The following is a 25,676-nucleotide window of genomic DNA, read 5'->3' on the forward strand; positions in this document are numbered from 1 at the left end:
GTAATAGTGTTCAGCTCCCAGAGGTGAGCATTGCTCGAATACTTAACATGCCCCAAGTGATATGACGATCGTTATGTGTGGAAGCATTCTTGATGCAGCACATGTGCTATGGTCGATGCTATACTCTTTCCAAAACATTTACAGATTTCTAAAAAATCCAGCCGGACGCCGGACAGACACCTAAAAAGGAGGACATGTCCGGATAAAAGAGGACGTCTGGTCACCCTAACAGAATGTCTTATAACATCTACACTTAATTTAGAATCACTCAGTGCATTTACATTCCAAGAAAACCCATTCACAAAAACAGCTATCGAACTAGTAACACTGAAAACGTGACCAGATTTCTATTGGCAATCGATCTAATCTACCTACAAGTTTCTTGTGAACACTTTAGTGCATATAAAATATCAGCACTAGGTCATGAAAACTTAAGTGGGAAACAGCCTGCTGCTGTCTCGGTAAGGTTGGTTAGTTTCACAATGATGTACTTTAATACACAAGGCTACAAACTTTTTGGTACGGAAATCTTTGATGACTGGACCATTAATAAACACAAATTATTTTTCAATTGTGTTCGTTACATAGTTATGAAATTGTATACTACGTGATTCCAATCCCATTTTGTTTGAGGGGGGGGGGATAAAAACATCCCTGTCAGGGATAAAAATAATTTTCTTTTGCTGGGGATATTTTTTTTTGTGGCGGGAAATCCCCGTTACATTACATTATATTACTATCATTTCAGGTATATTGATACTGCACACTGCCTGTGTAATGAGGCCCAGCTGTCCAACCAATTCAGTGTTTGTGATAATGTTGACCTTGATACCATCCTACAGGATTACGAAACATACTATTTTTTGAGGTTCCAGAAACAACCAAAAATATGTAAGAAACAAGCTGTTCCTGATGGCGTCAACTGGACTTCACATGTGGAAAACAAAAAGGAAAGAAATAGAAAGCATGTTGGTAAAAGCACGGTGCAAAATTTCACTCTGGAGACAGGAAATCGAAGTGCAACGGTTACGAATTCAGTACCAAGCAAAGAATCAACATCAAATTTTCTAAAATCTTCAAGTACTTCCAGATTAAATGGTAAAGTTGCTGAGGAGAATCGAAAAGACAGGCAAACGCCTTTCTTGGATTTGACGATTCTTCCGTTGTCCAATGCTCAAAAAGATGCAGAGGGGAACTCTCAGGATTCCGAAATGCGGTGTTCTAGTGAGGAAAGAATTATAAAGCCTTTAGGTGGGTTTATTAATGTATCGAACGAATGGAGAGATTTGGCAGAAGTAATTTCAAAGGTAAGTTAATGAAGACAGCTACTGTGCCTTTTTGCCATGGGTGGTGCTTGATTTTCACAGTCACAGGGAGAAAAGGGTAAAGAAGAAATGTATATTTTTCTATTAATTATTTTTCATAATAAGATAATTACTGTGGCAGCATGGACAATTACAAATAATTTTAAAATGTATGTACTTGTACTGATGCTTAAGGCTTGGTTTGTGCCACATGTCTACATATTAATATAATAAAAAGTGCTCACTGTGGCAATTGTAAGGTTTGAACAGGCCACAACTTCCCAGGAACAACATGTTTTAACCTTCACCTTTTACAAGCAGTTACAGTGGAATGACTAAGTATTGCCAAGCAAATTGTCCGTCACCATGCTTACTACCTTTGTTTCATGCAATGAGAGCTTCAAGGATTGAAACAAAACGCCAGCGAGAAAATTTAATGAAAATAGTCATTGACAATTTGCTGAGCAATATTCGTGCATTACACTGTACCAATGGCGTATTTTCCCATGTTATCTGGGGGCTTTGGAGTGTAAATACAGGCTAAGAAAGCCATGAAATGAATCCTACCAAGATAAACTATGGAATTTGATCTTAAAACATTTAATTTATTAATTAATACAAGATTGGATTAAAAGTAAGTAATTTTTGTGCTGGAGTGACCTTCCTAAAGAAGGCTCAACTGGTAACAGCATGAATATCTATGCAATACATTCTAATATATGGCCGGCAGACTCTACCATATATAATATCTTTTTTAAAATTTGACTAGCAACAGTGCAAAAACTTATAATGGTATGTGTATTATTCTGATTTAATGATACACTTAAATAACTGTAGTTGGATGCTTTCTTTATGAATGCACTTATTTGGCACTTACTAATGAAGTTATTTTATTTCAGGATATTTACTATGCTAATCCAAATGTGCATTGGAGCGATGTGATCGGGTTAAGTGAGGCCAAACGTCTTCTTAAGGAAGCCGTGGTATATCCACTCAAATATCCTCAATTGTTTTCTGGTATATTAGCTCCATGGAAAGGTTTGCTTCTGTACGGGCCACCAGGAACAGGTATATTTTCGGAATAAGGAATTATACTGCTCGCATTTCCAGCTGACGGCTGTCCTTCATGGCTCTTTCTGTCCCCCAATCGTCTTCAGGGGTGTGGCTCAACAAACTCAGTTGCGAAGTAAAAGCTGTAGGAGTAACATCACTCTCCCGAAGCAATATTGCTAAGCATACTTCCGTTCTTGCCAGTTCCATACTGATCTGTGGGTGGTCATTCCGGAAACTTCACTTTGGAGGACCACGTGTGCAGTTGTACAGTGGGATAAATGAGTATTACCATGCAAATTGTCCCTCACCATGTTCATGCACTTTATTTGACCCAATAAGAGCTTCAAGAATTAAAAGAAAAAACTCAAAACAAGCTGTTGGTAACTTCTGTTCCAGTATACATAAAAATCCATAGTTTAAAAACGCATAGGATGTAAGAGAAAAATTAATGAAAATAGTCATGGACAATTTGCATGGTAATACTCATGGATCCCACTGTACCATTAACCCCCATTGATTGCTGGTGCTGACAATATCGTTGTGGGGGAACTCTCTCACTTCAGTATGTTTGGGAACATGTGGGGTATCAGACGCTCATTTGTTTAGTTTCACTAACAGCGTTCGGTGCCTTGCGACTTGAGAATGCCTAATATCAGCCGAAGAAAATTCAACTGATCGCGGATTCTCTGTTTCCCAGCTGCCAGCTGGAAATGCAACCAGTGTAGATAGCCAGTTTGATGTTTGAAAATATTCTAGTGACCTCTGTGAGGCTATATCACCATTAAATGAATCCAATTGCATCTCATATTAGAAATTCATCCAACTTTGAATTTGTTTACATAAAATATAGAAAACAAATTGGATATAAATGTGTTCAATGAATCATAAAGAATACAAAAATAAATACATTTATTGTACAATTTCAAGTGACTATAAGCCAGACAAATATTTTAAACCAGAATGAGGAATTCAAACATTTATTTGATTGCTCTGTTGATCTTATTATATTATTGACTCTGTTTTTATTTTTTAAAGGGAAGACCCTTTTGGCCAAAGCCGTAGCAACGGAATGCAAAACAACTTTCTTCAATATATCAGCCAGTACCGTAGTAAGCAAGTGGAGGGGTGATTCAGAAAAACTTATCCGGGTAAGATCACACCTACACTCACTCACTCACTCACTCACTCTCTCACTCTCTCTCTCTCTCTCTCTCTCTCTCTCTCTCTCTATATATATATATATATATATATATATATATATATATATATATATTGTAATATGGTTAATGTTTGTTCTTGATTGGACATTATCTGTTATACACTGTTACTAGGGCCTCCCCAATAATATAGTGGTAATGTCACCTTGTAATCAAGGAGTCCTGGGTTCAATACCTGAGAGGCACATAGTGGTTCGGATCCAACTTTAAACTGTAGGTCCAGTCGTAATTAGCCTATTGGTGCATAACTTGACTTAAAACAAAAACTTCCAATTGAACTTGGCCTGAGTGATTATACAGAAATTCTGTATGAATATCAATATTATTTTTATCAACAGGTGATGTTTGACTTAGCTCGCTATCATGCACCGTCTACCATCTTTTTAGATGAACTAGATGCGCTGGCATCTCACAGAGATATATCTACTGAGCATGAGGGATCTCGAAGAATGAAGGCAGAATTGCTTATGCAGTTGGATGGACTGTCACGGAGCAACGACACAGTTTTCTTCCTTGCTACATCCAATCTTCCATGGTATGTGTAATTGAACATGTGTGTATTTGAGACATGCAAATAAGTACAAATTTTGGAGAATGAAAGAATTAGGATACCCTTGACCTTCTGTACCTCCTAGAGAAAGTGAAATGTCTTGCATGGTTTATGAAGATTTTTTTGTTTATGAACGTTTTCAGTTTATTTTAGCTCTCAGAAATATGTTATTGTGAAGTGAAGTACGTCCATTAACTTAGCATGTTACTTTACTGTGAAAGCAGAACAGCCCGAAGGCTTCGCACAAGTGAATATAGCACCCAAAACGAGCTTCCACAACAGCAACTATAATTTTACATAGTTAGGTTAGGATTGTTAGGTTTGGTACTTACAGTTATTTTCGACGTTTTCTTTCACTATTTTAGTGTGCATACAAACAGTTTTTAGTAACAAAAAGTGGAGAGAATAGTTCGAAATTGCAGGTTTTAACTTACGTGGGCTATTTTTTGGGATTAAATATCTCTGTTATTTGTGCTTTTCTAATGCTGGAACCACTTTTACATTACATAAAACATTGAAATCTGTCAGTTGAAAAAAAAAATCGGCATCATTCTCAAGGGGGTACAGTGGGTAAACGGCCCAATTAGGGTGAAAGGGTTAAAGTCTACAAATTGTAGGATTGCTAGAAACATATCAACAGTGCACTTTATGTGATATATGCCTCCTTAACCAAAGTATCGTAAAAAAGGCTTATCCCTGTTTCTTTGTATCCATGTTACAGAAACCTTGTAGCTACAACATTTTGTCAAATACCTCTTAAAAACGTTGTAATGACACTATTCCTAACTACCTTCACAGTCTGTGATAGTATGGATTATTTTAAGTAATACACATATAACATTTACTGGTATTAAATAGTACTTATTATAATTGTTTGTCATGCTATTTTTTGATTATCCTCATCCTCACCCAAAGTAAGTAAGCTTTAACTAAACAAGTCAACCTCCGTGGCAGAGTGGTTAGCACAGCTGAGCATGGCTGGTCTTTATGAGTGTGTCTTCATCAGTTTCATCATATAATCACCCATCTTCATCTTTGTGATTAGCCAAAAGTGGTAGAAAAAAATAGTAAAATAAACAAATTTAACTAAACCAGCATGAACATGGCACGTTAAAAAAAAAAGTAATTTTTAAATAGTTTCCAGTTCCTTTTTTAAATAACCCAAACATGTTATTGGCATTTTCAATGAATGTTTCTAAGTGATGAATGATGAGATATCTTGGAACATAAACAAGATGGGATATGGAAAACTTCTCAAGCTTTCAATAGCTAATGTTAGCTCTCAAAATGTAAAATTTTCCAAAACACACCTCATCAATATTCCAAGAAAAATCTTTTCATTTTACATATTTAGCATGAAGTTAAGAAAATTTGTATAATTATTCAGACACTGGAAAAGTGATAGTTGCATTGTAGCATTAAAAGCAACAACAACAGAGATTTAAAAAATTGACTTATATGGTCATAAAGCTTTTTTACTCTTACTAGTCTGGAAAAGTCATGGAAATTAACTGTAGTTCTGGAAAAATCTACATTTTTGTAGTAGTACACTAGAAGTAGGTTTTTGAACAAAGAAGAAAATGACAAGCAACAAATTTTAAATGTGTTGTGGACAAGCTATACTTCAGTTTGGTATGGTGAATATTACCAGTAGTTACAATAGAAATTGCATAGTAAATACTGCAAGAAAAAGGCATGTTTTGAACAATTTTCATGCATAAATCTACTACAGTAAGTGGCTATTGGAATTCCCACTTTCTTGGTACAATTTTTGATTTGTGCTTGGTAGATATTAGAATTAACACAGATTTTATTACTAAATATTACTATAATTATGTATTATTTATACTATAATTGTTATATTTTTTTTATAAAAAAAGAATTATTTGTTAAAAGTCAATCCTGCCATAATCACTTTTACGTGTGAAGTTTGATTCTAATTTTATAATAATTAAAAGATATACAAAATATTGATTATAATTTGTATGTTCCACTCTAATTATATGCATTAAAATATTTGAGAATTACATCAGATTATTAAATTATGTTATTACAAAAATTCAGTTTTTTTTAAACAAAACTGGTGCAAAATAAATAGAAACTTCAAAATTTGCATAATTTCCAGCATAATTAGACTCAGCGAAAGTGTCGCACAGCATTTTTTTCAGTCTGTAAAAGACCAAAATGCCGGAAAAGTATGTGATAAATAAATTACAACTGATACTTTCTGATACCGATACATCGGCTCAGCCAGAGTAAATACACGAATTGCCCTAATGGCTTTAGTGTGGAAAATTTTTATTATTGGTCTGGTGAACCTGGGAAAGTCAGAGAATTTTGTTTTTACTTCTTTCAGGGAACTAGACCCTGCCATGCTTCGAAGATTAGAGAAGAGAATCCTGGTGGATCTTCCGAATAGAGAGTCCAGACAGGCTCTTTTCGAACATTTCCTACCAGCAAAGATGGACAAAGACTGGCATGGACCCACACTGAACTGTGACTTGGATTACGCTAAATTGGCTGACGTACGTATCATGCTTGCAACATTATTGCAAGTGTAGGGTTACCAGACGTCCGGATTTTCCCGGACACGTCCTACATTTTAGCCTTATGTCCAGCATCCGGGAGGAATTTGAAAAATATCATAAATGTCCTACATTTTGAGCGTCACATAAGTAGATGTATTTGGACAGTTCTGCAACCTCTTTTGGGGCTCAGGGGGCTCGCAGTGTTGCCAGCTGCTTATTCGAAAAAATCACCAAGGTTTTTTGGTGTAACCTAACCTAAAACAGCAAGGAGCTGGCAATTTTGCTTGAGAGTTCACAAACCGGAAGTGGGGCTCAGGGGGCTCGCAGTGTTGCCAACTTTTTACTCGAAAAAATCACCAAGGTTTTTTTTTGGTCTAACCTAACCTAAAGCAAGGAGCTGGCAATCTTGCTTGAGAGTTCTGCAACCGAAAATGGGACTCGCAGTGTTGTTAACTCCTCACTTGAAAAAAAAATCACCAAGGTTTTTGTCTTGGTCTAACCTAACCTAAAGCAAGAAGCTGGCAATCTTGCTTGAGGCTTGTTTTACAGTGCATAAAGCAAAATTGCCAACCTACTGGTATTTTTGCCATGGCTTTTTACAAAAAAGAGAGAGGAGAGAAAGAGGTGAGAGAGAGAGGAGAGAGAGAGAGGGAAGAGTTAAACAACCGACAGCTGCCAACACCCAACCTAACCTAACCTACTCTAACCTAACCTAACCCACTCTAACCTAACCTAACCTAACCTAACCTAACCTAACCTAACCTAACCAGGTCTAACCTAGCCTAAAGCAAGGAGCTGGCAAGTTTACTTAAGACTTGCCTTACAGTGCATAAAGCAAGGTTGCCAACCTACTGGTACTTTTGCCATAGCTTTTTACAAAAAAGAGAGAGAGGAGAGAGAGAGGGAAGAGTTAAACAACCGACAGCCTACCTACAGCTTTTTTTGTCTAACCTAGCCTAAAGCAAGAAGCTGGCAATTTTGCTTGAGGTTTGCTTTACAGTGCATAAAGCAATTTTTGCCAACCTGCATATACTAAACAAGGAAAGCGGGCACTGCCGTAAAAGAGAGAGATGGATGGATGGGAACACTGCACGCGTTCAACGTCATCAAATAAAAATCATGCCTTACAAGAAAACCATTAAGGCATGATCTCTATTTTCTCGCAGTGCTGCCAACTCCTACCTACATTTTTTTTTAGTTGGCAAGGGCTAGAGAGAGAGAAAAACTTATAGCTGGGAACGGTAATGAACGAATGCGCCATATCGTAATTTTCCAACTCACGGGGGCCAATGTTTGTATATCGCGACCTTTGTAAACCTCTCTCTCTCGGGGGAACGACGTGCCGCACACACACACGCACGCACGCGCGCGCGCGCACGCACGCACGCACGCGCGCATGTGTATTGTAACACAAACAAACAAACAAAATAATAATTGTTGTTTTTAGGATGCCTGGCCCCTATAACCTCGCCAGGGTGCGTGGTGCCCAACCAAAAATGTAAAGGTTTTCTAATGGCTGCGGTTATAGATTACCGCACCTCTGTAGAGTTTCACGTGTTTTTCCCCCCCCCCCCCCAAACTTCCATGAAACCCTACAGAGGACCTCCGTAATGCATGCAACGTGTACTAACGACTCTAGTGTTATTTGATGTTGTGATACTTTTGGATATAGAGTTTTATTGTGAGATATAGATAAAAATAATTATGTTTATTATTAATATTTTCTTGATGAAGATGGAGAATGTATGTGTATGTGTTACAAATAAAGTTGCATGCTTATTTCTAGTGTGTGTGTGTATGTGTTTCAGATGTTTCGACAGCATCTGAAACGACAAAAAAAGATATTTTATTGTTAATTTTCACGTGTAAAAACAACAACAAATTTTTTTTGTGCAAATTTTCTGATTGTCTCTTGTGCTATAGTGCAAAAAAGATATTGTAACTGATAACTAATGAAATTGACATTTGTAACTGATCTGAACTAGTGAAATTTGTATTGTGCCATTGTAACTGATTGTGCTAGTGCAGAAAATTTCTTATTGTGCGAGAAAAGATGTTAAAAAACTTGTTAAAACTGCTCTGTGACCCTCTCGTTCTTCACGTCGTAGACGAAGGACTTCTCTGCAATCAGGATGACACTGCATAGGGTATCCTCGGGCAAGGCATCGTGGAACTCGCAGACGACCTTGATGTTGGTTCGATCGTTGACCACAACCTTTTTTCTTTTAGATGTGTTGATGACGAACATCGGCCTGTGGATTTTGAATTCGCTGGGGGTGTAGTACATGTCCACACTTCCCTCGGTCACGCGTTTGTAAGCTGTGTAAGCTTCGTAAAGTTTGAGGTAATCGTTTTTGGCCACGTCGAGGTTGTAATTCTCGCGCGGGAACACTTCGTTGCGTCCATTCTTCAGATAAACGTTCTTGATCTTGCAGTCGTCGAACTTGCTGGAATTTTTTTCCTGATCGTTATCGCGTCCGGTCTGAAAGAGCACTACGACGAAATCTGGCATGTCGAACTGTATGTTGTTGAACTGCGTCGTCACGTCGAATTCCATGTGACTTCCCGACGCCATCTTCTGCACGCACTGGTAACCGTGAAAGTGAATCGGCACCTGCGGACTTTTCAAGATCTCCGCTTTGTACTTGAGGGCGTAGTTCGTTTCGTATTCCACCACAGGCATTCTCAATTCCATGCTCCGGATGACGCATTTTGCTGCTTCGGGTAAAGTGTTGGCTATCGGCGTGGTGCCGTCCGGACCCAAAGTAGCGTATCGCATCAGTGCGTCGTTGTCGTTGGCCGCTCTTCGAAACGTAACGCGCAGTCCTCCCTTCCACATGATCTCCTTGTAGTCCGAGAAGAAACCAGGCAGCAGACGCATGGGGAAGAGCACCGTGTGACTTCTCGTCGATATTTTGGTCCCGGCTTCGAATCCCCCGGCCTGGTAGTACGCTGCGTCCGTTTTGGATAATTTCAACGTTCCCACCGCCGTCGACGTGATGCCTGGATAATCTATTCTGTCGATGACGGTGTTGTGTTTCCTCACCTCCACCTGCGAGAACAGGTGAGGCACGAAGTTGTCCACGAGTATCAAGTTTGCTGCTGCGGGAAACGCGTCTCCGCCTTCTTTCTTCACCACGTCGAATTGAAGGTAGAGGTCCGCTCTGTGAGGATGAACGAACCCGTCGCCTACGTCCACGTCGTATTCGATCTCCCTGTTCGCTTCGTTCAGATTGGCGAACGTGCGACGGTTGGGAGGGAAAGATTGCAATTCGTAACTTTCGATTTGCTCCATTTTACATGTATGGTTATTTATTATACGTTGATCTCCACGATGGCCGTAGTAGTGGCACCTGCGAAATCCACCACGTCTACTTTCTCGTTCGTCACCACCAACTCTATGTCGTCTATGCGGTTGCGACATACTGGAAAATAGATCGGCGAAGAGGGCGTGTAGATGATCGGTTCCATGAACTCGGAACTTGGTTTGAAAGTGGCTATGATTCCCGTCTGCTTGTGACTTCCTAACAATCCGTCCGAAGATTTCGTGATCATGCCTTCCGCCACGTTACAGTGTACGTTCAGAGTCTCTATGGCCAAGAATTTAGGAATGTTGGTTGCCACGTGCTTGATGCCAGCTTCGAGTTTGGTGTCGTTCTCGAAACCTAAAAGTTCTCCCATGGTGCCCAGGTCCACGGTCTCTGTCGCGGATAGGATTTCCACTCTGTGCGTGACCGAATTTTGAGAAAGGTATGTGCCTTTGGGTAATTGAGCTTGCAAAGTGGAAAGATTGTATTGTCCTGGCGTGACGACGATGTGTTCGCTTCCGACGCTAATTTTGTTGTTGTGCTGCGTAACATTGGGTATGAGGTACATGCTGTAGAATGCACGCAGAGCCACGGATTTAGGATAGACGATGTCGTCGTGCAGCGTGAGTTTCAAGATTGAAGATTCACTCGTGAGATGGAACACGCCCATCCTAGTGATGCTGTTTGAGGTTCCACAATGCTTTCTGGAAATCTTCGACCGTAGGGTTATTTATTTTAGAGAGAAACGCGAGCACGGAGAGGCAGAGATGACCGCAGTTTACGTCTCCGAAATCTTGAATGCGTTCGTCGTTGTAGTATATGGAGGTTTTGTTCGTTTTCAGATAATGAACTAAATTTGTAGGTGGAACACCTCCGAAAGAATCGAAAACGAATGCTTTATCATTGTCGTTTTTGTGGTAACATATCCAATGCGTGCCTGGATTTTCTTGACCGTCCAAGTTGACTACTCCGCATTCTTTTCTTTTAACGCTTGAAGGTAGCGAGTCGGACATGAAAACTCCTCTGAAGTGTTTGATTTGTAACGGTCCGATCAGAGATTCAATGTCTCGGTTGGTGAGTGCTTCTGTTTCTTTTTTTTAAACTTTTTCATTACGCCCTTCCCCTTCTTCTCCATGGCCAGGTTGTGACGTTTCTGTTCTTCCAATTCCGCCTTGTTCTTCTTCGAGTCGATGACGGTTTTCGCGATGGCGGCACTTCCGCCGGCCAAACTTCCAACGGCCCCCAATGCTGCCAGGATGGCCGGGATGCTGAATATGAAACCTCCGATCTTTTGCTGTTTCCGCGAACGCTGCAATCTTTTCAATTGAGGTGTGCTGAGCAGCAATTTCATTCCATGTCCTTTCGACAAGCAAGAACGTTTCTTCTCGCGTTGTTTCTTGGTAACCCATCGAGGGTACCTAGATTTTTTAGATTCGAATATGGTATCTGGTACACGACACCCTTGGGCTTCATGTTGATGCTCTATGTGTTATTTTCACGGTATGTTATTTATATATATATTCTGAGATTTTTTCTTGTGTAGTTTTTTTACGGTATGTTATTTATATATTTTCAAGGCCTCGCAGTCGTTACACAAATTCTATTACGTGCTTTGTTTTCTTGCCAAGAAGTTCCTTTGTCCCCTTGTACACAATTCGAGTTTTGTTCTCGATTAAAATAGATAGCTTCTCGTCAGATAACATGTTAGCGTATCGATCTGGTAAAAATAGACTGTATTGTGCGTTGAGCAACAGGCGTACCTTGGGACCATACTGGGTAGAAACGATTGAACCAGAAGTTATCGTGTAAGGTTTGTCGACTTCCAATTCCTGAATTTTTACATACTCGACTGACAAATTTAGCATTTGTTTTAATGCTTGGAGATCACTTATTTTTTCAGTCGTCATATCAAAAAAAATTTCAAAGTGTTAGAGAGAAATTTAATTGTTTTTTCACGATGTGTGTTATTTATATATACCGAAGATTATTTATTTATATATCAAGTTTTTTTTTGACACGTATATATATTATTTTTTTAACAGAGGAAGAAAGTCCGTGCTTCGGAAAACGCGATGATGTGCGTAATGATATCTTCCCTCTCCTGCATAGACTTGTACCAATCTACTGTGTACCGTCTTCTTCCCTGCATTGCCTCGTGCAATTCATCGAACCTATCGCTTAATTTCTACCCTGCGGCCGAAAGCAGAATGTTGAGATCACCGCACCTCAGGCCGCTGATCTCCCGAAGACGGTCCTTGAGAACTATTTCACACGGAATTCGAAATTCCGGCGTCGTTCTTGCTATGATTACAAGTTTATTAACATCTCCGTTAACTACTTTTTTGAATATTTTAGATAGTAGTTCGTGCGGCAAATCAGTTATGCGAGACATGTTGTTATTATTATTATTTTTTTACGGTATGTTATTTATATACCCCACCCCAATTTTTGTTTCGTGTTCATGGCGATGGTGGTGCCTAGTGCGGCGACCCGTTCACCCAACGATGCGTCTCTGCTCACGAACCTTTCGAAAGCTGCGTGCTCTAACTTTCTGTCTGCTTCGTGACGTGCATCCAGATCCGTCTGCGTGGTGTTGTAAGCGATGTCGTGATCTTTGCATGCCGCGTCCAACGGATTCACACCCTTGTCTCCTCTCTCCAATCTTTTCTCGAGTTTGGTACCCGGTCCGCAGTACTGATAGCCAGGTAGATGCATCTCGAAATCTTTCGGCTGCTTTTTGGCGACGAGTTCCCACAGTCCCACCGTGCCCGGATACCTGTTCCAACTATCCTTGTCGCCTAAATTGACTTTAATGTCGTTGCCTTCGAAGGTCACCTTCGATTTCCCAATCTTCCACACCACACCGCCGCCTTCGCTGGTTTCCATGCTGGGATACAATCCGAACACTTCATCCTTGTCGAATTTCCCCGTGCTCAGGTAGTCTCGTGCCAAAGGTCCCAACTCGATCTTATCCGAAGACGACGACGTGCTGCCTATGGCTCGACGTCGTGCCGGTGCGTCCTTCAGTTCGAACGGCGTCGAAGGAATGCTCGAAATGGGCGTGGGTACGGCGTAACTTTTAGCTGCGAGCGGTACGAGCTCATTAATCAAATTTTTATTTTGTTCCGTGACACTTTTAATTTCTTTACCTAGACTGCTGATGGCATCGATCACAGGTTGATCCTGACGTTTCTTCTCTTCGTAGAATCCGCGATTCTCGGATTTCCAACCTTTGAAGCGTTTCGCGAGGTAATCGCGAAGCTTGAGATTTTCGTCTTCGATTTTTCGTTTCGTCATGACGTTATTTATATACGTCGTTTCTCACAACGTTGCAACGTTTAGAAAGTCGTTGATTTTGTTTCTGTATTTTCCATCGTTGGGTTTTCTCGTCATGTCGATCGTAGCGAATCCGAAATCGTCACCGTTCCAGCAAGTAGAGCAGCAGCGTTCCGAAAATTGATTGTAGTTCATGTCTCCGCCTACGTAGTCATCGTACGCGTGCTTGAGGTTGGTGTGATCTTGACGAAACAAACATATGAAATTAGCGTTGTCGCGCACTAACTGTTTTGGAATTTTGGAAAACGTTTGAGCTAGGTAAAAACAATCCATTCCTTTGTGACGACCTTGCGTGAAAAAGTTGCGAATTTCATTTTGATTTTCCAGGATGGCGTCGTCGAACACGACGACTGAATTTTCACGACAATCGTCGAGAGGTTTTATTTCCGAGGCGAACGTTGCAATGTCCAGACCATCGTACAGTTTCATCAGTTGCTGGTATTTGGATTGCTCCAAACTTTTCGAGAACACGTACAGGTGCCTGTTCTTCCAATCTAACCAATTCGGTGCGAGGAGAAAATTGTCCACGAGCAGTGTCGTTTTCCCACACCCCGAAGGACCTACGATCAGACAGCGGATGCTGTCGGGAAGCAACTCACCGTTCTTTTTCTTCGTTTGACTTTCCGGATCCGGTAGACGCTTCACCACGTTCCACGTACTCACAAGATCACTTCGTCCGCGTCGATCCAACTCTTTTCCGGAAGTCCCAGCCATTTGACAAACAGTTTGTCACCTTTCCTACGCAATACTTTCTCGATGAGGTACGTGTCGGGGTGTTTCGTTTTAGAGAGTTCCTCTTCGTAAAATCTTCCTTTCAAAATCTCACCGCTACTATCTTTTATTATATACGTGTGTCGGTTTCCGGGTAGAACTCGAACCATCGTAAAGAGTTCCGTGCTCCAATTTTTTGTGAACCCCTTCTCGAAGGTGCGTTTGAATTTGCTGATCCTCACCCGGTCTCCAATTTTGAATTTAGCTTTCTTTGTCATGGGTGTGTACTTTGGACAGTAAACGGTAGAAATTAAACGCTGCTCGTCGGACTTGGTAACGTCGGCTGGCTTCATGCCTATCGTTCTGTGCACCGTGTGATTATAGGTGTCGACGAGTTCCGGCAGGATGTCGACCCATTTGTAATTTCCCCGAAGCGTGAATCGTTTCCACATGTGTGTTTTCAAGGTTCGATTGAATCTTTCCACGATGCTGGCTTTGATGTGACTGAAGGTCGAATAATGTCGAATCTTGTGTTTTTGAATAAACTTTTGGAATACGGCGTTGTAAAATTCTTTACCGTTGTCCGTTTGCAGAAACCGTGGTCGTCTGCCACCGCTTTCGCGAAAAATTAATTTGAATGCTTCCGTGACGCACGTCCCCGTTTTCGCCTTCAAAGGTAGAGCCCATGCGAATTTCGAAAACGTGTCTATGACGGTGAGAAGGTACTTGTTGCCCTTGTTCAATTTATGCACGTTTTTCAAATTGCCGCTACTCATCTCCACGAGGTCGCTTTGCCAGAGGTCGTCGATGCCCTTGGTTACCACAGCCAAACGTTCGTAGTTGCGGCGTGCAGGTTTATGCAATTCTTCGACGATGGCTTGCCTAGACATTTTTTTAGAGATTACGTTTCAAGAGAAGCACAAGCGTGATGGGATTCAAAGAGGGTGGCACTTCGCTCGTGTTTTGAACGATCAGCTTATCGCCGGCACTCACGTCGAAAACGGTGAGATCTTCGTCTTCGTGTATTTCATATATGTTGCGCGTTTCGTTCCAACGTGCCAGAGGAATGTTTCCTGCTTTTTGGACACCACGATTCGATATCAAAGTCATGGTGGGAACGCTAGCTTTTCTACCGTGAGACCAGTACGAAAATTCGTTTATCTGAATCGTGCCATCGAGGAGAAACTTGTAGTACGGATGATAAGGATGCAACATGTACAGTTTGTTACCTTCGACGAACGTGGAGATTCTCTGTTGATTAGGAACGCTGTTGATTTCGATGGCTTGCAGAGAATGCAGTTTAGCGAATTTAGTGTCGACGCCGAGCAGATTACTGTGAACTTGTCCGAGTTTATTTTCGATGGGCAGCAAATGCTCGATTATGGTATCCGTTACGGCAGAAAACGACGGTTTGATTTTCACTTCCACGTTCAACTGCTTGTAGTTTTCGTTGAGTTCTTGCAACTTGGCACCGAAAGAGGCCAGCGTCGATTCCTGCGTTGATTCCAGCACTCCGACTTGATCTCTGATGTTGACGACTATATTCTGAAGGTTCTCGACTTGATTCAATTTCGAGCTCTTCTCGGTAAGATCGTTCACAATGCTTCGCATCTCTGTAAACTGCGTGTGAAGGTCGGCGACGCTCTGCGAAGTGGGCAGCGTCGACACCAGCGAACTGATTTCGTCTCGAATCTGTTCCACGTTTGCCGTTTCCGTTTCTAGTCGTTTCAGCATTCGAGATATGTTTCTTTTCAAAGCGTGCAATTCTTTGGAGGTGGGGAGATTGGCCACTTTACTCTCGAGATCGCTCAACGAACTTTTGATGTCGCTCGATTCGGATAGTGCCGTCACCGCCGTTTTCAATTTTTCCAAATCTTCGCTCGAAGGCACGCTCGTCCGTAACGATTCCAAGTCACCCTGTATGTTGTCCAGTACGTGATGAAAATGAGCGAGATTCGTTTCGACGTTCAAATTTTCTAAATATTCAATCTTCTGCTGAACCGTGCTCAACGTGTCTTGAATGCTCGTCAGCGCGCTCGCTTCAGCGTGAATATTTTTAATTTCTTCGTTGATCAATTCCAAGGACGCCTGAAGCGTAGCGATGGTGGTTTGAATGTGTTCGAAATCTTGATAGGCCTCCAATTGAATTTTTATGTTCGCGACGCTTTTACCGATGACCTGCAGTTCGTCCGACGATGGTAGGTTCGTCATAGTATCTTCCAAAGTCTGCAACTTGGATTTAATTTCTTCCAACGTGCTGGTGAATTCTTCTTGTAATTTGGAAACGACGACATGCAAGCGTTCTGCGTCTATATCGTTCACGACGGTTTGAAGTTCAGAGAAATTCTTTTCTATTGCGGAAGTTCGTTCTTCGATTTCGAGTTTCAGTTTTTCCAAATCTTCATTTTTCGATTGAAATTGCTGTAATTTGGCCAAATCATTTTGAAGCGAATCCACGCTCAACTGTATATTTTGAACGCTGTCGTAAGAAGGTACGTCGACATAATTTTTTATGAGCGTTTTCAGTTCGGAATCGATTTTCAGAATGGGGTCGAGACATTGCGTTTGGAGCGTAGCGATTTCCGACTCTAAACTTTTGTTTAAGGTCTCCTGCAAAGCGATCAAATCGGTCCTCAACTTCTTAACTCGAATGTCCAACATGAGAATCTCTTCTGCGTGGTCTACACGCTTGGTGTTGCCGAAAATGTCGTTAGGCATTTTTGGTTAACGGTTATTTATAATAGGATAGACGATTCGTAATTCTACGAAGAGAGGAATAAGTTTGTCGTAATCTCCGAGGAGTTCCACGTAAAAATAATCTCCTGCAGAAACATCGTACGTAATGTTAGAAAGCATCTTGTCGTGCTTGATTCGAAAAATATTCTTGCCGGTAGAAATTTTGATTTCGCCTGCGTTTTCCGGATTCACGGTGATTTGAAGTTTCCCGTCGATCGGAATTTCGTAGAAATGTAAATTGTTATTAAAAACATAAAACATCTTGCCCACATCGTCATTCAGTTTCGTCCAAATGCTGTTGAGGTGAATGATCAACAGACCGTTGAGTTTAGGTAACACGGAAGGTAAGACTTCATGATCTGGTATGGTTTCCATAATGATCTGTTTTTTGAAACCGAACAAATTCATAGGCATGCTGGTTATTTAAGAATACAGTCAAAGTTTCTTGTAATGACAGTCAAAGTGTTTTTTTTTTTTGTTTTTTTTTGTTTTGTTTTTATGAATCTTCTGTTGAAGATGGACATATGTTGCAGGTTTTGCTTTCTGCTAAGCGATAGTGCCCCCACGGCAATGTGTGAATACCACACTCGAGAACGCACCTCTTATCGTCGTTGGGATCCAGGGCAATTTTTCTAACTTTGTTTGTGGTCAACACATGGTCAACGCTCTGGATGCGCTGTTCTTCTCTTAGAACCGACGACCTGGTCTTGAGGCAATCAACAAAGTCCTCGAATGCGAGATGCTCCCGAAACACCTGTCTGCCGACACCCTTGGCCTTCTTGGTAACGCTGCCCTCGGCTTTGATGGCATAGGCCTTGGCGCGAAGACCTGCAAACTCGAGAATTACATCACCGTCCTTCTCGTCTTTGAGTTTGCCAGGCACTTTTTTGTTTCGGGGCAGGATGCCGTACTGGTTCGGCTGGGGATAGCCCGAGGTGTCGAAGAGGTTGACCAAAGCTGGTACCGTGACTATATCCCCGTATGCATCGGCTGAGTGGACGTGGTACACCAAGCTGTCCGTATCCGTGTAGAGAAGCGAGATGTTGTGGCTATAATGTGGACGTAATATGTCGTAGTACGTCTCGAACATGTGCAGCTTGCTCAGGTCTAATACTGAGGCACCAACATAAATTGGCTTGTCGAGCTTCACCTCGCTCTTCCTCATATGCACCAGAGCAAGCTGTTCGTTATAAATGGTCCTCGATTTGAATAACGGGTTTGCTACGAGCCTGCGACATTGTGCTTTCCTCGTTACCAATTTTATGTCCATGTAATTCCGTACATTCTCCATGGTTTTCCCGAACACCGCATTGTTCATAAGCTTGAAGAAATCCTTATCAAGCTCGGACGTGGCTGCGGTGCGGTGTTTCGTGTTGACTTCAATATATGGACGCAACCACGGAGAATGCTCGAACTTGAGGATGCGGTGAACTGCGTGGACGGTAACCCCCTGCTTCATCAACCACCGGAGATTCTGGTAGTGCAGGACATAACGCTCTTTGGACTCGAAATCCATGACGAGCTTCTTCTGGTTGGAATCGGGTGGACACTTGAACTCGGGTGCAGGGGGAAGATCGCTGAACAAATCCTGCAGCTTCTCGGAGAACTCAAGGTCCACCTCGGCGAAGAACCCATGTTCCGAATCGTCAAAGCTTTCGACGTCGAAGTTGGAAGGGTCAGCCCACTCGAAGCCTCTAAAGGGGAGTGGCTGCATCATGGAGTGTCCGTAGAGGTTATTGACGTCCGTGTACATGATGTAGCTGGACGGTCGTGAGGGGTCGTAACCGGTGGCCATGTGGTGATTGTTGGCGCGCGAGTGTCGCTGCGACACCTGGACCATTCCACCCCGCACGGCACGTTCTACAAACAGCATCATGTCCACGTCCGAAAGAAGCTCCAGCTCGATCTTCGTCACCAGAAACATGGCCGACCATGCCAGTCCAGGAAGACTGTAGAAGTATGCAGGGTCCAGCTTGTAGATGGTCTTCGCAGTTGCACGGAACGTCTGGAACACGTCGGCGAGGAGCGTCACATCAACTCTGAGGTAGGCATCGTGGTAGTCCCCGAGAGTTCGACAGCCCAGCTCGCGCCACATGGACTGGGCATGGTGATATTCTTCGTCGGTTATGTTCGAGCCTCGCAGCTTGCTGTAGAAGTTTGCTCGAGGAGGTAGCGACATCTCTGCGAACTTGGAAGGGTCTGTGATGTATTCGTAGGGGTAGACCCCCTTACGCCTGAAGAGACCTGCGTCCAAGTTCGGAAAGTTCGCGGAGGTGATGAGCATTTGCTCGTCGCTAAGCTTCCCTGCGAGAGCATCGAGGCTGGCCGGGAGGAACCTCAGGGAGTCGAGGAAGCGAAGCTCGACGGTAGAGCGTAATTCTGAGATTCGCACCCACTTGCTCACACTGATGTAACGCTCCTCGTTCTGGGCGAGAACGTTGATTCCCTCGTTGTCGTACCCAAGATGCTTGACGAGGTGGTGGAAGTCGTGTCCCGAGCCATTGTGAAAAAACACAGGGATGAAGCGCGGGTCCCGGGCCTTGAGGTTGCATCCGTTGCACCAAGGACCAACATACCTACCGTTAAAGTGATCGTGGTGTTGGACTTTACGGTTGTTGGCGGTGTACTCCTTGACGCAGACAGGGCAAGCGATGGCCTCGTCGTGTCTACGCTGATCGTCGGGAGACAGTGGGAGCATAGACTTGGGGGCCAACAGTACCTTCCCTATCTCAATGGCCTCGACAACCATCCTCTCGAGGAAGTGTTTGGCGGCGTCGGGACCGCGATACACGTAGGGCTCGGGGGCGATGTGCTGGTCTCGTCGCACCACAACGTATGCATAACTCGAAGCCTCGTGGAGTTGGTAAGGGGTGGTGGAGGAAACGTCGGGATCGGGATCGCAAGTGGACAGGGGTTTGAGGAAGGCCTCGAAATCCGCGATGATGATAGCGGGATGTTCTACCATGGCACCGTGCATGCGGAAACGCTCCACAGTGCCAGGTTTGGGCAAGACTGCCACACCCGGCTCGTTGGCATTGCAGTAGATCTTGTGGCGAGCGAGCTTCTCTGCAGCGATGTTGGGACCTCTGATGTGCTGATAATCCTGCTGTTTTCGATTGTCAAAAGTTGACAGGCACCTTCGACAAACTTCTATGCTACCATCATGCTTGCTTTTTTGGCTCGACACCAACCGGGAGAGGGAACGGATGAGGGTGTAGTGGTGATGGGTCTCGTCCTTGATGAGCAGAAGGTGAATTTCCTGCGCACCATCGTCCTTTACGTCGCTCACGCGAATAGGGTACACTGCATTTTTGTCAGTGAGACCGTAAACGTTGATGGCCAACTGCGCACGAGCCTCGAACTTTTGAATGTCCGGGACCTCTACGGGATAGTCGATCCCAACCATCGCATCTTCCAGCTCTGACTCGTAGGGTAGGTAGTGGTTAACCCGGTGTGGTTGGTTTTTTCGCTCAACTGGGTGCAACGCTGCAAGCACCGACCAGAGAAAGCACTTGGCGTCACTGTTCTGAATGTTCAGGACAGCCTTCTTTTTCACGATGGAAGATGGTAAGGGGACGTAGCTGGAGGCGGAGAGAGGTATGAACTTACAAAGTTTGACGCACAGTTCGTGAGGCTCGCCACACAGCGAACCCCCCGAGCCTTTAGCTTGATGTTCCTCCTGTTTTGCCACCAGCTCCTCGGCAAACTGGTTGTAGATGGCCTCGAGGTTGTCGACATCCGCCGGATGCAGCGTCTTCGCCTTGGTGTTGTGGCAGAAGCTGTAAATTTCGTCAGACGGCTTCTTGTACTGGCAACGTAGCGATGCGTAGAATTTGGTGGAGTGCGTAGCCAGTGCATCGTCGAGGATGGAAATAATTTCGGCTCGCACGTTCTCCAAAAAGCTACGCACGTCGCATGAGCCCTCCGAAGTGAGGACAAAATCTTCTAACAACCGCTCGAAAGCAGACTGGTTAGCTTTCGCCACAGGCTTGACGCGTTTGGCGGATGGTGGCGAGTCGGCTTCCGCTTTCCTCTTGGTCGAGCTGGTCGACGGTTGTGGAACAGGTGCTCCGACGACAACTTTGCATGATGTTATATGCCTCTTCAAATTATTAATAGTAATATGTATACCGCACCTGGGACATGGTTCGGTGGCAGCCAAATGCTTGCCTGGCACGCAGGTGCGGCAATGTCTTGCAAAACGTTTGCTTGATATGGTTCTCTTGCACACAGGACAACTTTTCATGGAGCGCATCTTGTTGAAAATATTTGTGGGGTATGTTATTATATATATATAGTGGAGTGCCACAAAATAAATGGGTTTGGTGGGAGTGTGCTATTTATACTACTTCTTGCTTCTTAATGAATCCTGTAAATAATTGAAAAAAAATAATTAAGCTTGAGTATAGAAAACACAAAAATATTATGTGTGCATAATTCTACCAAACAATCTTTTTTTCTAACCCTCAGCCCTCTTGGCATATGAAGTATAAATCATAATTTCAGAAAACATAGTTATTTTCCGCTCGCCATTTTAAAAATCAAACCATAAGCATTATTTATGTTTATAGTATTCGTCGAGCGATAGCAGATAGAGCAAGAATCGTTTTCCTACAACCCATAGTTGATGAATTACAAAACATCTTAGAAATTACATCTTGAAATTTTAATCCAAAATAACTCGAAAACAGCAGGCAGTAGTCATCATCCCTCCAATAAGTTGTAGAGTACTTCTAATTTTGTATCGAATGCTATTAAAATTTTCGAATTAGGGCAAAAACTAAGCCTGCAAATCAAGTTTCTCAAAAAAATAAAAAATTGTCTGTATTTCCGAAACTTGAGGGGGTAGAATCGATTTTATTTGCTAGTCGAATAGTTCACGTCGAATCCTATCCAACAAACCTAAAATCATCATCCTAGCTCAATTAGGAGCCGAGAAAATCAATATCTTGGAAAACGTCTTAAGATTTTTGTCTTAAGAAAATTTTCTTGACAGACCGGAAGTAACATCTTGAGATACCGGAAGTCGACTTTCTTAAAGATTGAGATATTTGTCTTAAGACGTTTTCCAAGACATTGATTTTCTCGGCTCCTATGGGGCCTAGAACCGTGTAACTTTGATCTATGTATATACCAACACTTGCCCGACCCTGTGGCCGAGTGGTTAGCACATCGCGCTGCGACGCCAAGGGTCCTGGGTTCGAATCCTGGTCGAGCTTGGTTGTTTGTGAATGTCTATTTCATCACTCATCCCCAATCTTCGCAAATTAGCCAAGAGGTACAAAACATAAAATAAAAATAAACTAAATCAATCATTAAGTTCCGTGTTGCAATCATGAAATTAAATTTTAATTAACTTTTTTTTTTATCCATCTCTCTCTCAAATCTATATAGCCTGTTCATATTTGGCATGTCAGCCATTTTGTTTACGTAGCAAAAAAAAATCTCAATGCTCGTTGTAGCCATAAGTATAATTGGATATAATTGCCAGATTTTATTTAATTTTAGGTTTAAAATCAATAAGCGTGCATAAAAAAAAAAAAAAACTAAATATTTTAAATAAATAAGATTCGAATAACTATGTACAACATCAAATCAATCAGTACTTCCACTAGCCTCTGCGATGACGTAGCGATAACATCGTTGTCTTGTAATCAGGGGTTCGATACCCGGTGGGGGCATAAGTGGTTCTTGAAACTGTAGGTCTAGTCCAGATTAGTTTTACTGTGCATAAAATAGACTTAAAAAAAAACGCCAACTCAATCAATCAATCAGTACTTCCATTACATATCAAAAACACGCAACTCTCCTCTATTTTTCCTGTCTTCCTCTAACAATTTAACACATTTATTTTTTGAAATATGCCCCGCACACATATTTCCTACCTACCAACAACGGCACACGGAAGAAAAAAGTTATTCCAGCTACCAAGATGCATGCTTCAAATATATAAAAACAGAGAGAGACATGAAACACCTTCTATATTCTCTCTCTTTTTGCATGTTTTGTGAGTATATTTTCTTTCACAAAAAAAAAAAAAAACCAACTCATGCGAGCTAAGAAACAAAGTTACTTACTTTTAGAAATTCTCCAGAAATGCTCTTCACTAACGTTGAAACTAAAACAGAACTTTATACACCAGCGCTTTGTTGAAAATAAAACAGAACTTTATACACCAGCGCTTTAAGTTTTATACGGTTTTCTAATAACGTCAAAAATGATATGTTAGCCAACGCAACGTGGACCAATAGAAATCCAAGATTTCAGCCACATGCACTTCGCAACTATGCCTGGTGGCGGGGAGAGGGAACAAAAAATGCAAGCAACAAACAAAAAATACATCCGCCACTGTGAATAGCCAGAAATGCCGCCCCGCCCAGTCATCCATCTCTCTTACAATAATGTCCGTGTGTTGGCAACTCTTTCTAGTTGACGGGAAATGCTTTCCGTGTAAAATACAGAGAGGGAACGAAATTGTCGTTTTTCTAGATATCCACAGGCAAAAGCATAATATTTTTTCAAATACAATATAACAGTCGCTTTTCGATACCGAAAAACTAAATACAATATATATATTTACAATATTAATATTTATTTAACAATATCTACCTACGAATTTGCCTCGAACGAAAACATGTCATAGAAAAACATTTTTCCAGCCGTAAATTCAAAAATTTTGGCTGCGCGTGCGTGCGTGTGCGCGCGTGCGTGCGTGTGTGTGTGCGTGTGCGCGGCACGTCGTTCCCCCGAGAGAGAGAGGTTTACAAAGGTCGCGATATACAAACATTGGCCCCCGGGAGTTGGAAAATTACGATATGGCGCATTCGTTCATTACCGTTCCCAGCTATAAGTTTTTCTCTCTCTCTAGCCCTTGCCAACTAAAAAAAAAATGTAGGTAGGAGTTGGCAGCACTGCGAGAAAATAGAGATCATGCCTTAATGGTTTTCTTGTAAGGCATGATTTTTATTTGATGACGTTGAACGCGTGCAGTGTTCCCATCCATCCATCTCTCTCTTTTACGGCAGTGCCCGCTTTCCTTGTTTAGTATATGCAGGTTGGCAAAAATTGCTTTATGCACTGTAAAGCAAACCTCAAGCAAAATTGCCAGCTTCTTGCTTTAGGCTAGGTTAGACAAAAAAAGCTGTAGGTAGGTTGTCGGTTGTTTAACTGTTCCCTCTCTCTCTCCTCTCTCTCTTTTTTGTAAAAAGCTATGGCAAAAGTACCAGTAGGTTGGCAACCTTGCTTTATGCACTGTAAGGCAAGTCTTAAGTAAACTTGCCAGCTCCTTGCTTTAGGCTAGGTTAGACCTGGTTAGGTTAGGTTAGGTTAGGTTAGAGTGGGTTAGGTTAGGTTAGTTAGGTTAGGTTAGGTTAGAGTAGGTTAGGTTAGGTTAGGTTAGGTTAGGTTAGGTTGGGTGTTGGCAGCTGTCGGTTGTTTAACTCTTCCCTCTCTCTCTCTCCTCTCTCTCTCACCTCTTTCTCTCCTCTCTCTTTTTTGTAAAAGGCCATGGCAAAAATACCAGTAGGTTGGCAATTTTGCTTTATGCACTGTAAAACAAGCCTCAAGCAAGATTGCCAGCTTCTTGCTTTAGGTTAGGTTAGACCAAGACAAAAACCTTGGTGATTTTTTTTCAAGTGAGGAGTTAACAACACTGCGAGTCCCATTTTCGGTTGCAGAACTCTCAAGCAAGATTGCCAGCTCCTTGCTTTAGGTTAGGTTAGACCAAAAAAAAAACCTTGGTGATTTTTTCGAGTAAAAAGTTGGCAACACTGCGAGCCCCCTGAGCCCCACTTCCGGTTTGTGAACTCTCAAGCAAAATTGCCAGCTCCTTGCTGTTTTAGGTTAGGTTACACCAAAAAACCTTGGTGATTTTTTCGAATAAGCAGCTGGCAACACTGCGAGCCCCCTGAGCCCCAAAAGAGGTTGCAGAACTGTCCAAATACATCTACTCACATAATATTAATTATGAAAATACGTGACAGCAAAAATCATGCAAGTTACAAGTCTATGAACTGTGCTTCCAAACTAAATAGTGAAATTTATTTTGATTCAGTCATTGCCTAGAAAGAAAAAAGTTTGTCCTGCTATTAAACAAACTGGAAAACGGAGCAATTAATGAACAAAGTTTTGGGACCACTTTCTGATAACGTCACTGTTCAATGCCTGAGCAGAATTTCTTGCCTTAGGGTTTATACTGATGGAACAAGGTGTTGCCCATTGTTATTCAATATTTTGATTGTAAAGCAGGGGTATTCAGGGTGTTTGCCAGTCAAGAAAGTCATGGATGTCAAGAAAAAGTAAAGAAATCAACAAGTAGGTCAAGAAGTCAATAAGAAGTCAATAAATTATTCTTGTGGTCAAGAAGTTTTGCTATCATAATGACTGATTGGTTGATTTAGTTTATTTTACTTCACTTTTTCTGGCCCTTTGGCTAATCTCGAAGGTGAGGATGAATGGTGGTAAGCAGAGGTGGATGAAGGGACAGTCCCAAACAGAAACCCCTCATAAGATTATATTGGCTGCGAGTCCAGGTCCAGACATGAAAGCCTCGCTTGTCTGTCAAACACAGTTCAGGATGCACTATACGAGAAAGCAGGTGTAATTATCTTCGTAAATTCAGCTTCAGTTTTTATCTTAACTGACCCTTTGGTAGGGGTTTTCATTAAATAAATATTTATTTTCTAAATTACTATTTTTCCAACTTTACCTAAGTAGGGGTCGAATAAATAACCGTTAAGAAAAACGGAACAAAGGTCTAGAATAGTCCAGAAAAGGTCAAGAATTCTGGATATGTTATGTTGGTAGACATCCTGTTATTGAACTAAAAACTACCAAAGATGAAACTTCTGGAACAATTATAAATTACGGTAATTGCTTGTTTGCCATTACAGGTCATGATTCAAATGTTGAGAGAGTACTTCCATTACCATCAG

The 25,676-nt window shown here is 42.1% G+C and overlaps 1 protein-coding gene across 1 annotated transcript in view; it reads left to right on the plus strand.

Annotated features, from left to right (window-relative positions):
• The window catches only part of LOC146002912 (katanin p60 ATPase-containing subunit A-like 2), a 49,955-nt gene that overhangs the window by 18,738 nt on the left and 5,541 nt on the right, over positions 1-25,676 (plus strand). Inside the window, exons 3-7 of the mRNA XM_083141013.1 lie at positions 749-1,307; positions 2,204-2,372; positions 3,393-3,505; positions 3,913-4,109; positions 6,481-6,649. Coding sequence (XP_082997139.1) covers positions 749-1,307; positions 2,204-2,372; positions 3,393-3,505; positions 3,913-4,109; positions 6,481-6,649 — 1,207 coding nt within the window. The remainder of the gene's footprint in view (positions 1-748; positions 1,308-2,203; positions 2,373-3,392; positions 3,506-3,912; positions 4,110-6,480; positions 6,650-25,676) is intronic.

This window comes from Lepisma saccharinum, chromosome 19 (assembly GCF_977018435.1).
Source record: "Lepisma saccharinum chromosome 19, izLepSacc3.1, whole genome shotgun sequence".
NCBI classification, from domain to species: Eukaryota; Metazoa; Arthropoda; class Insecta; order Zygentoma; family Lepismatidae; genus Lepisma; species Lepisma saccharinum.